The sequence below is a fragment of the Meleagris gallopavo genome, chromosome 15 (assembly GCF_000146605.3).
Source record: "Meleagris gallopavo isolate NT-WF06-2002-E0010 breed Aviagen turkey brand Nicholas breeding stock chromosome 15, Turkey_5.1, whole genome shotgun sequence".
Taxonomy (NCBI): domain Eukaryota; kingdom Metazoa; phylum Chordata; class Aves; order Galliformes; family Phasianidae; genus Meleagris; species Meleagris gallopavo.
The window spans coordinates 17,172,077-17,184,562 of NC_015025.2; the positions used below are offsets into that span (position 1 = coordinate 17,172,077).

At 49.7% G+C, this 12,486-nt stretch overlaps 1 protein-coding gene across 3 annotated transcripts in view; it reads right to left on the bottom strand.

Moving 5' to 3' along the window:
- Positions 1-153: 153 nt before the first annotated feature.
- Positions 154-12,486, bottom strand: part of LOC100546312 (E3 ubiquitin-protein ligase Jade-2-like) — a 35,621-nt gene continuing 23,288 nt past the window's right edge. The window contains exons 4-7 of one of the 3 annotated variants that reach the window (XM_010719271.3): positions 11,766-11,935; positions 4,197-4,408; positions 1,456-1,623; positions 154-558 (exon numbers count right to left, since the gene is read on the bottom strand). In XM_010719271.3, coding sequence (XP_010717573.1) covers positions 355-558; positions 1,456-1,623; positions 4,197-4,408; positions 11,766-11,935 — 754 coding nt within the window. In that variant the 3' untranslated portion in view covers positions 154-354. The remainder of the gene's footprint in view (positions 559-1,455; positions 1,624-4,196; positions 4,409-11,765; positions 11,936-12,486) is intronic. The other 2 variants (XM_010719270.3, XM_019620529.2) reach the window with 2 other exon arrangements.

A 12,486-nucleotide genomic window follows, 5' to 3' on the forward strand; every position in this document is an offset into this window, starting at 1 on the left:
GTGCTGCCTGATCCTGAGGCTTCCTGCTGTCCCCCTCAAGAAAGGTTTCATATCCAACCCTACAGCTTGTGAAATGCTCAGGCTTCACATCCCATGAGAAATGGACTTCCTGACAGCCACGCCAAGCCCTTCCGCTGGGGGTTCCTGATCTCCAACTAAGGTCATCTGCAGTCCTGATAATTAGTGTCACCACAGCAACATCACTGCATTACGCAAAAGAAAGTTCATCTAGATTCCTAGCACTCAATACATTAAAAGATTGCAAACAACAACAGCTGATGATGTCTGATTGGTGCTCGTGCTCCTTGTTAGGTGCGATCTTGGGACTCAGGCCAGGAATGAACCCAGCCTGGATCACGTCCACCAACAGCTCAAGAATCTCTCGTGGCTACTACAGGCACAACCATGGGGTCTGAGTTTCCTTGCTGCTGATTCACGTACCTGAATGCAGGTCCCAGTGCACTCCTTGCAGAGGCTGCAGGACAAAGCCCATCTGCTTGCTGGGATATGTGAGATCTTTGTAATGGGTTCCATTTTTTCAGGACATCCAATGCTGACCTGGTCACAAAATAGAAGACATCGTCAATACCTGTTACTATCCCAAATCTCCTACAGGAATATCTGAGGCAGTCAGAGTGAAGGGTGGATATTTTGTTTCTTATCTTTCAAGTCACTTATAACTTGGGTAAAAAGCCAACACAAAAACCAGAAACAAATATAAATGATGCTCTGGACTTTCTTTTGCATCCACCTGCCTGCCAATTGAGCTAGTGTTTGCCCTTATTGTTCTGAATGCTGGTATGTCCTCGTCCCTCTGGCACTCCTCTTTGCACTTCACATCAAGGGAGGACAAAATGACACTTCACAAACTGCTTCAACATCGCCCCTCCTCGGGGAGCGTGGGTGCTTCCCATGTGCAGGGCAGCAGCTTACACCCTCCATTGTCCTCCTTAATGGGGAGAGCTGCTTGGCTGCTAATTAAACACTCAGCTTGGTGCAGCTCCAACCTCAGCAGGACTCAATGAGCCCAACTGGAATTGCTGTTGATGGATATCTAAGCTCAGACCTGGGGTAATGCTACAAGGTGATGGAAAGTACAACAATAATAGTGAAGTAGCAAAGTTCTGGGCTGCAGCAAATGAGGACAAGCCCAAACGTAGCAGTGGATACAGAAATGAAGTATGAAAATCTGCTTACCTTTGGAAAGCCTCATGCAGGCAGGGATTCCCTTGCCTCCACTGCCAACCTTTAAATGAGGTCTGGGAAGGAGTGGATCCTGGCTCCAGCCCTTCCAGTCACTCAGCTGCATTGCATGCACCTGAGCTCCCCTTGTTGGCCCTGCCTTCCCAGCAGGTGCCCCATCACTACTTCAAGCTGTGACTTTGCATTTTTGCTACACCTGGAAATCATGTCTGTGCCATATTTCAAGAGAAGGCTGCAAAGCATCTTACTTACTTCAGGTATCCATAAGGCACAGCTAACGTGGACCCATTTTGTCCCGCTCCGAGTGGGCTTCAGTGCTCCCCCTCTCTTCGGGCACAGCAAACACTTGGGCTGGACGCCGAGGGCGCAGGTCCGGCACAGCCAGCTGCCAATGGGGACTTTCAGGATGCCATAGCATGCCTGTGAGACAGGAGGAAGGTTGGTTAACCTGGCCATCCTGCAGTGAGCATCCTCCTGCAGCATGGCATGCTTATCGCCACAGCATCTGGGTGTCCTGGTAAAGAACAGCAGACACAAAACTGCAATCAAAGCAGCCAGTTTAAGTTCTTCCTTCCTTGTCACGTTCCTTATTTTCACATGGATACTCATGCTTTATCAATATGTCCTGGCTTTTAATTAAAAGCTGAGTGTACAAATGTGCTTTATATCCTGCAAACGGGAGCAAAAGCAGTGAGAGCAGCTCCGCAATATGGACATCTGCCCACTTATTACACATGCACTTCTGAACAACTCCAAAATCACAGTGGCTCACAGTACTGCCAGCTTGGGTGTGACCTGGTCCAGTGACCCGGAGACATGGGCTTTGCATCAGCAGCTCTCTGTGTGCAAAGGATGGGCAATGAGAATGTAAAACCAGCACGAGAGGAGCACAAATACACCATGAGCTGACCCATCCCACGGGGCGGTGAATCTACCTCGAGGGTAGATGAGGGCTGTGAAGCCACAACCCTACAATTGGGAAAGATGGCCAAACTGGTTAAACACCCAGCACAGACCAAAGGGGGAAGTGAAAATAACTGTGTGAAAGTAAAAAGGGGAAACTGACAGTAATGAATATAAATCAGAAGGGAGGAGCCCCAGTCAGGAAGAGTGATAAACCCAAAGGACACGAGGACGTATCTGTGGCCAAGACAGTGGGAAGCAGAAGAGAACAAAAGGACTCAGCTGCCTGCAGAGCCAGCAGACCTGCTGCGATAACACACGGCACAGACAAGCCAAAGGGCTCAATAAATATTTCTCTTCCGTACTTGGGGAAGAGCCAAATGATAAGCTGTATCACATAATGATAATGATAAAATACTTTCCACTTCAGCAGTAACTTATGATTGTAAGTTACATACCACTAAAACTGGACAGTCTTTAACCAGCAGGTCCCTATAACTTGTACTTAAGGAGTTTTAAAGAGTAGCAGACAACTGCTTTGGCCATTGACATGAGGCTGCAGGAAGTCTCACAGCACTGAGGGCTTCTGAGAGCAGTGGAGAAGCTCATGCCTGTGCCATTATGTTAGCAGAGATGATTAATAACAGGTAATTACATGAGTATGGTACATTAGCATGGGAAAAGGGGATGCTCAGTCCTCACAGCCGGGGAGAGACTTTGTAGCACAATTTTAAGTTGCCCCAAACCATAAATGGACTCTGACAGTAGTAACTTCCATGGAGAAAAAGTCACTTTTTGAACATACTATTGGGAAAATAAAGTATTAAAGGAGGGAGTATGATTGCTGCAGGTCTACATGGTTCACAGAGACTTAAATGTGTTTCAAAGCACCTGCAAACTGCACAGACAGATCGTTTCTGTAAGAGATTTTTATAAAGTACCTGATTTGGTATTAGGCAAAACCAAACAACCCCAGCATGCATATCTGAGCATGGCTCCTCCTCTGCTTGGAGGCTCTGGGCTTTGTTGCTATGTGAATGGGGAAAGAGATGGGATTTCTAAAAGCTTCCAAGTGAGTGCTGGGGTTCAGGCCCAAGTATGTGCCCCAAAAATAAGATAAAATCAGTCATTTCTTTCAACAGCCTTTAAATCCAACCCGCAGCATCTCCTTCTGCAGCATCATACTGCCCTCAGCACTGAGGCTGCTGCCGAGTCCGTCTGTCCTAATGGAGCCTGGCCCCCACACTGCTGCACAATGGGTACACATCAGCCCATGGCCAGAAAATTTACTAACTTGGAATTACACTTAAAAAGAAAACACCAAAATAAAAAAAGAAACCAACCCCAAACCATCCCCAAATCATCCTGGTATTTTGTGGAATCTGATTCACTGATGGAAACCATTCAAAACACCCACCTCTCTCAACTATACATATCTCCAGCACTCTCCCACCTCCAGGAAATGCTGATGGAAAAGCTGCCCAAAAGATGAGAAAATGGAGAGGAAAAAAAAAGCCAACAAAACACCCTTCTCAGAAAGGAGACTAAAAAGGGGCTCTGCTTTGGATGCTGACATCTAAGGGCCCCACTCCTGCACTTCCCATTGGAGCCCACCCAGCAAAGTGTCCCTGGAGCCCCCAGAGCAGGGATGGCTGCTCAGCAGCAGCACACAGCCAAGCACTGCCCCGCTCCCAGCATGTATGCACAGGAGCCCACAGATACTGCTGCTCTTCCTTCTTCCCACCAGCAAAGGCTTGAAGCCTTTACACCCAATTCTGAAAATAAAATGCTTTCCTCCAGGCAGTGAAATAAAATGAAATCATACACTCATAGAGTAGGGAAGCTGGGACAGAAGCTCTGTGATGTGCGACAAAGCTGGTGGAGCTGGAAGGTCCTAACGGCCCGACAAAACATGCAGAAAGGGAAGCCAGCAGCCATGCTGCTTGTCCCTAGGTGCTAAGGATCCCACAGCTTAGCAAGGACCAGGAACAATGAGCGCATTCACGGAAGAGGAGGAATAAAAGGTCACAGGGCTGAAGGAAAGAGGAGCGCAGCACGCTCAGGGCAGTGGCTCTCGGGCTGCTGCTCACCTGGTGCACGCAGACGTTGCACTTGTCACAGAACACCATCTCGTTGCCATCCTCCCCCTCTGGCGAGCGGCAGACGTCACACACCACGTCCTCGTCGTACTCGATGCCCAGACCCTCCTCTGTTTCAATGGCAATGTTCATGTTCTCGTAGCACATCGTCTCCAGCTCCTCCAGCACTCTCTCCAAGGTGATCTCATCCAGCTCGGGCTTTTCTGCAAGGCACAAAGCAGAGATGGGGACATGGCACCCTGTGAGCGCCTGCAGTGTCATGCAAGGCGGGGGGCACTTGAGACTTCAGCTCAAATCAAAACTTCAAATCCACCGTGGTGGGAAGGTCTGCGATTCAGGAAACGGCTGCTTCTAACTCGGGATACAGTTCATGTTTCATAGACAGTAACAAAATATTGCTGCTGGCTGAGAGGAGAGAAATCCATTCAGCTGAACCAATGCGGATAATTAGGTCTGACAGCTTAAACGTTCAAGGAGACAAGTTCTGCAAAGATGCTTTCTGCAGTGAGGGCTCAGACAAGCTTTGGCAACACAAAGTCAGTGCTTTAATTGCTAAGACTGTGAAAATTGACCCTTTTAAGGCCAATTAAATGGAACTGTAAAATGGAAGCCAAAGGTTGGAATTGAGAACAAACAAGTGTTTTTAACTGGCTGGGTCCAGGGGCACAGGATCAGACCTGGGGTGGGAGCTCAGACTGGTTGTGCTGCCTGTTATCCCCACCGTACCAGTACCTTTGATGGAAACCAGTGGTGGACACGTGGATCTTTCTTGCTACAGGGCAACAGGAGACAATATCTCCTTTATAAACAGAGGAGAAAAGGGACTGAGGAAGTACTGATGTGTGGTTATTCATTGAGAGTTCAAGGAAATATTCACCTTGCTGGGCTTCTGCTGGGCTGCAGGGTGCAGTCCATGTGCTGGGACAAGTTCTGCAGTGGGACAAGGCTGCCGAGTTGCTCCTTTCCCCACCAATCTGCCAAAAAATCTGAGTCAAGGGGCAAAGGAGACCCGCAGGCAAGACCAGCAAGCAAACGCACCATTGTCTGCCTTTTCAAGATCTTCCCCAGTGTTTCGCCTTGGCACGGTTTCCCCTGGCTTAACAAGTCTCTGCAAACACCCAGCCTGGCACTGCACACATCTGTGTGGAGGCAGGGATCCCATCGCCGCAGACAGCGCTGCTCCCCATCGCTCCCTGCCAAGTGCTCAGCAACCCTGCTGCAACACACAGCCGGTCGGGCCTGTTCTGGGAGCCATGAGCCCCACCAATGGGCTGTGTGGGGCCTGAGGAGCCCTAGCCCAGACACTTTTTCCCTCAACAATGGCCCTCATAAACATACCACCCCAATGCCCTTGCTGTAGGAAGAAACACAAGCTGTCATTTCCATAGAATCATAGAATGGTTTGGAAGGGATCTAAAAGACCATCTAGGAACCCTGCCGAGGACTGGCTGCCCCCCACCAGCTCAGGCTGCCCAGGGCCCCATCCATTGCCTTGGGCACCTCCAGGGATGGGGCACCCACAGCTCTCTGGGCAGCCTCATATATATCATATTTACTATTCTAAATCCCATTCCTTCCCATATTTCAAGCATCACTAGAAAACAAGAGAAGCAGGTTGGTGTCTGCCATACCCCTGCTCAGCTCTTATTCCACATTGAGTGAAAAGGCTGCACCCCAGTGCCACAAGAAGTCATCATCTGCAACAGAAGGGCTTTTCTCACCAGCTTACATCAACGTATTTGTTACACCATCACACCAAAAAATATAGATCTCTTCCCTCCCTCCTGCACACATGCGCTCTCACACTCCGTTTAGATGTAATTACATTAGGAACCCGTTTGCCAAGCGCCATTCAAAATACCTCAGAGCTTATTGAATTGACAATTGCACTTGATGGGGATGAAGCGATTAATCGCTTATGAAACACTAAACAATGGGGCCTGAGGGTGAAGTTCCTTTTCCATTTGCGCTCCATTTATCTCCTTCTGCATCATATAAAGCCACCGCTATTAAACTCCATTCATAAAATTGTCGTTTTTTTGGCTGAGAAAACACTATCTGTATTGATCACGGCCCATCAAAAAGCAAAACAAAAAAAAACACTCCACCAAAACACTCTCTGTGCAGTATGCAATACTGCTGTTACCTGCTCCAGGGCATGAAGTGCCAAGAACCAGACTCAGATCCACTCGGATGTACAGTGGGTGCTTCCAGGTGAACAAGTGCAAAGAATAAACCTCAGCTCACAACCATGGCTTGAGCTGTAGCCAGGACTGTGGACTTGCAGCATCCTCATGCTCATCACCGTGGTCCAACATATTTCACAGAATCAACAATCGTTTTTGGACGTGGCTGTGAACCTCACCAAACCTGAGGGTCTTCCTGGCTCCCCTCACTCCCAGCCATGAGTGGCTCAGATGGGTGGAACACCCCACTGAAATGCTCCCAGCTCAGGTGGCAGCAGGAGATGAAGCTCAGGTGGGTTTACAGCAGGAGATGAAGCTCCTGGAAGCTTCTTCATATGGAGATGTGGCTCTGAGGCTCTATAGGGCATGAGGCACTGAAATGAGAATTTGCTCATTATCCCATATACTCAGAAATGAGGCTTTCCTATCCTTTTCCCTAGAAAGCGATGCTCCCTTCTGGCTCCCGCTGCCTCCCACGTTTCTGGGGACTCAACATCAACCCCAGGAGGAGCTCCCACACCCGCAGGCAACACCAGTAGCAGTGCAGCTACCATGGGATCCCCGCTGGGACAAAGCCTCCCCCATTCCTGCCCCAGAGCTGGGTGTTCGTGGGCAGCCACCCTGAGCATCCCAACACTTCCTTTGCATGCTCCCAGCCTCCGCTATCATTATTTCTGCAACACCATAATTTATGTGGCATGAAGGAGCAATATTCTGCTAAATGAATTCTCAGCTACTCCTTATCCTGGTTTGAGCCTATTCACTGCACAGGGAGGAAAAATAGCTGGAGAGCCACCTCTCACAGAACAGAGACCTATTTCTGACTAAACTGCACTCCGCTGAAATCAATTTGCCGAAACAATAAATCCTTTTAGCCTGTGTAGTGTACCTGGAGATGAAACAGCTCACGAACAAAGACTCATCAGGGCTGCAGGCTGGGCCATTAGTCGATCCACAAGCCATAAACCTCGGAGTCTCTTTTTCAGCATAAAAACTGAGTAAACAAAACTACTGCTCCGTTTTCAAGAAACGAAACAACAAAAAAAAAACATTTGTGAGATGATGCCTTTGAAACAGCAGGGGTAGAAGGATGCAGCTCCTGCTCAGCCCCAGGGCTGTGTCCCAGGGAACCCCACAAGGTCAGGCGGTGATGCGCAACCCAATGTGCACTCCTCGGTGCTCCCCAGCCCTGCAGCAGCTGCTGGTGAACCATCTGCAGCCCCGCTGCGCCTTCCTGCCTCAGACATCTGCAGCCCAACAGCCTCCCTGAGCCCACACTGCGTTTGGAAGATGGGTCCATCTCACATTCACCTCGTATCGATCTTATTTACAAACAGACCCAAAACGTGGAGTGGGACCGCCGAAGCGCACGGCACCACGCAGGCTGCCTGAGCTGAACACAGGCAGTGAAACTTGGAGATATTTTGTTACAAACACAGCCTGCTAATGCACTTAAGAGATTTACAGGAACCAATTATCACCCTTTATGCCACCCACCGACATCAATTATTGCTCAAATTTAAGACGATGACAAAATGTTTTAGAAGCCACTTCATAATCTGCTGTCTCTCTCCTCTAATGCTGCGCACTGACAGAGCTGTCCTGGAGCACTCTGATTAAAGCCTCTTCACTCCACCCAGCAGCAGCACGCCGAGGATTGCTGGGAACTGCTGCAATTACTGCAAGAAATTTATGGAAATAGCAGAACAACCGCTTGACATAGAAACTGATTGGGCTGAGGAACGTGAAGGCAACACGAGTGGTGCAGGGCTCGGCGAAGCCTTTGTACATCAGCTGCCCCTCCTGTTTGTGGGATGTGGGGAGACACTTGAAAGGGGAAAGCTGGGCTGTTGAGTAAAGGAAGTGGAACCCACTACAAAAGGGACAGAGCTGTGCACATCCTCCTGTGTGATGGCCTTGGGAAATGCCTCCCGGGGACAGGCAGCCCCTTGATGCTCCAGAGGCCCCATCACAGCAGCCCCATCACAGCAGTCCCATTAGAGCAATCCCATCACAGCAGCCCCATCACAGCAGTCCCATCACAGCGGTCCCATCATGGCAGCAGTCCCACTGCAGTATTCTCTGTCTGGCTGCACCAGTATAGCGTTGGGTTACTTCTCTACAGCCACAGCACGGCAGGAAACTGTGTCCCAAATCTTAAAAATACCAAAGCAGCTTCACGTGACAGATATTGGAGTGGCTGTGCATGGAGCACGGTGATGGGCACCTGCAGGCGAGTGGCACCAGCTGGGCACAGTTGTGCTGGGGTGTTATTGGAGATGTCCAGCCTGCAGCCCTGCCCTCGGGATCCAACACAACGCCTTGGGGAAAACGGGTCCCACATCCTGATGGGACAGCCCTGGGCAGGGCATCCCTGCTCTCCTGTAGTACATTTAGCAGCAGTCTCTGCTCAAGCGAGCTTGCCTTCCCCACGGCTCCTCTGCCTACCCAGGTTTATTGCAATCTACTTGACCAACTTCACCTCCACTGAGGGAGGCATGATCTAATTAGTACACAGACATATCTCAAGTATGCAGTGATGAATTCCCCCTGGAGCTTCAAAAGCAATAAATGTGACCTTTGCATGTTCCTGCCATAAAATAACAGGAACACCTCCAGCTCCCAAGATAGAAACTGTGGTGGGCATATGTGAGCAGCATACACCATATGGATTAAGTCAAGGGAATACTTAGAAACTTCTATTCTGCTTTCAGCAAAATTGATTCCGGCAACGTTTTTAGCAATTTCTTTAGGATTTTCCACGTGCTTTTATGAAGTGCTGATCACAGCAAAAGGATCTTTCAGCCCAGGTCTTTGAAGTCTCTCTAGCCCCACTCTTACAACAGCTTTGTATTTAACAGAGATCACAACATATAGCATAAAATCTTAATGAAAAAAAACAAAGGCTCATGGCATGGTTTCACCCAGAAAGGACAGCCCTGTGCTGCCAGCAGTGGCGTGTGCATAAATTGGTTCAGGGTTTCATTCACACAACCTGAAGACCCACTTCTTGTGCTGTCTCCTATTGCAGCAGCAACAAATAAAACATTCAGGCTCGCTTAAATATTGATTTTACCTCTAGCACTCAGAAGTCCTTTAAACAGTGCATTTCCATCAAGTACAGTCCCAGCTACTGAAACACATTACCGGTGGGGGTGGTTTAGAAGTATTTAAAACCATTTTATGTGAAAAAAACTTTCCCTTTTCAGAAAGGCTGCCCACCTAGCTCAGAGTGGAGCAGCAGCGGCAGATAGCTGCAGCTATCTGGAGGTTTATCTGATCCCAGTGATAAAATTCCATCTCAGAGGTGACCTAAAAAGGACTGGAAAAGGCATGTGCTGTGCTCAGCGATCAGTGCTGCACTGGGATGAGCTAATAGGTGTTTTCCAGCTCTCCTCCCCACGGCAGCTCAGGAGCCAGTCAGAGATCACGCTCCTTCTTTGTCATTGAATACTTTGTGGATGACACACTGTGCCCATGAACTGCCCAATGACAGCAGCTCAGCTAAACACCCAGGAGGAATTTCAACTTCTGCATATCTCTTCAGGCTGGGAGATAACTTCTGACTTCTCTGAATTGGGAGAGAGGCTGCAGCTCTCCAGTTAAGTCATGTCAATGATCTCAGAGATTAGCAAAGCTGGTTTGGAAATCTCAGCATGTCATTAATGTTGAGGGCTTCCGGGAGAAAGCGCTATTTAAGGATCACCTCCAGACCAACCTAAGCACGTTGCAGCCCTCTGGGCGAGGTGATGAAGGGCACAAAAGCTCCATTTCCTACCTGGCTGAGCACACGATGGCCCCTGCCCTGAAGGAAGCAGAGGCTGAGCCCCAGAAGGCCACAGACCTGTGCCTCACGTGCTCGGGGCACTGCAAGAACTGCGCCAGAGCCAGCCCTGATGTGCACGTGGGAGGGCTGGGGATGGGGAGAAATCATACACAGCTTTGGGCAGCAGCCACATTTGCAGTAGATTTCACTCAGCAAACACTGTTTTCCCAAGCTGCCAGCATATTTCAGGCTCACACGGTAATTACAGAGCTCTTTTAGCAACAGGAATGGACTGAGGAATCAGCTGATGGGCAGTGAGTCTCTTCACATTACCACTGCTGCAATCCCCTGGGCTCATTACTACCATCCATAGTTGTTATTACAGAGGGCTCACTAGACACTGCAGACCCTGTTCTGTATGGATACCCCCACAGGACTGCTCTTGCGAAAGCTCACCGCCTGATGAATGACAGAGCTGCAGGAACAAAATGCAGCTAGCTCAGAACTGCAGAGAGCATTACTGGCAACGCACTGGCTGCATCCTGACATCAGATCCAGGTGCATCTGCCTGGGTGCTGTGTGTCCATACACACGCAGTGCCAGCCCAACATGCAGCCTGCACAGAGCCAGGTGCAGCACGGGAGCTGCTCTGGGTTGGTACTCATCAGCCCCACGTTGCATAAATGGGAAGGATGCAGCCAGCACACATCTGGCTCTGCTGGAGCATCCCCAACCCGCTTCCGCAGCACCGGCCCCGGCTCAGCCTTCAAGTGATCCATCAGCCAGGGAGCCCCACATCTGAAAACCATTTCAGGCATTGTGTTTGTAACCAAATACTTTGAAGAAATAAAGCAAGCCAAGTTTAACCCAACTGAGTTGGACAAGGCAGTTCTCTGCCCGCTGCCTTACTAGAGACTAAAGGAGTGTGTGCAAGGGGAAGTGGAATAGATACAGAGCCCTGTCCTGGAGCCCAGAGATACCCCTGACAGCCACCCAGCTTCGGTGGGAGGAGGACCCATAGGAGCACCACTGGGACACTGGAGTGGTATGGGGACACTTGGCTTTACCCAGGAGCACCGATTGCTCTGCTCTGCCTGAAGGCTCAGCCTAAGCTGCAGTGAACCAAAACTGAGGTGTGTAGTGACAGAGGTAAGGCTGCTAATAGAGGCCCAGATTAATGAGGACAATGCTGATTGTGACCTGCCAGTTACACAAGCTCCACAACACCAGATCTGTCTTCTTCAGCAGTGCTCATCAGGTCTGCTCAAGCACTTGATAATGTGCTTGTCTCACCCTTGAAGACTGTTGCAACTGGGAGCAATGAGCAGGCACATTACAGCCTTCATTGCACTCAAAAGGTGAATGTTTTATTGTTTTGTTATTCTTATCTGGGTGGCAGCAACCACACCACAAGGACTGGAAAATCCCTCCAACTCCAGGTAGGACTACACACCCAAAGCCCGTGCCAAGAGATGTGCCCAACAGACCATGCACAGCAAAGTGCCAGCGGTCAAATTCCCAGCCCAGTTCTTGCACTCAACCAAAACGTGCTGACAATTACTTTAAAAGACCTCACGCTTGCTCAATGGGCAACTTTGCAGGACTCACCCATCTCCTTCAGCTCCATGTTCACGAGCTCCAACCAGCAGGCATCCAGCTCATCCAGGTCGTAACGGCTCACACCCTGCAGATACGTCCTCGTGGCTTCTGAAATCTCAGAGCCCGGCAGGCTGCTGGGGGACACTGGGGAAGGCAGATTCTCCAGCTGGGGTATGATTCTGGAAGAGAGGAATGAGAGCTTGAGAGACAGTTACAAAGCATCCCGCTGGGAGCCCAGTGGCCATGTCTGGCCATGAGGGTGCACTGATAGTCTGACTCTAGGAATGAGAGCACAGCTCGAGGCAGGAGGGAGATGAAGCACTGCTGAAAAGGAGAAAGGAATCAGCAGTGAGTAACTTAAAGTGTTCATTGCTAGCTCCTGAGGAAGGAGGAGGGGACCTGAAGGGCTGAGGCTGCTTCAACCAGCAAGAAAGCAGCTCTGGCTGCCGGGAATGGGGCTGTGCGGCTGCCATCACACCAGAAAGAGGAGGGGTTGCTGTGTGCCAGGGTAAACTGGACACGGCACCAAAACAAACGGCTCAGGCTCATTTTTTCATGAACAGTTTTGATGTCATCAAGAAGGAAAAAAAAAAAAAACATGTAAAACCAGAAAAATATCCACTTTTGACTTTGATAAACAGTCTGTTCCCATGGGCAGGGAGTTTGCACTTTGCCTGCCCGCTCTGCCCACACAATGCCATGCCAGCTGCAATGACCATGGGAGACACAG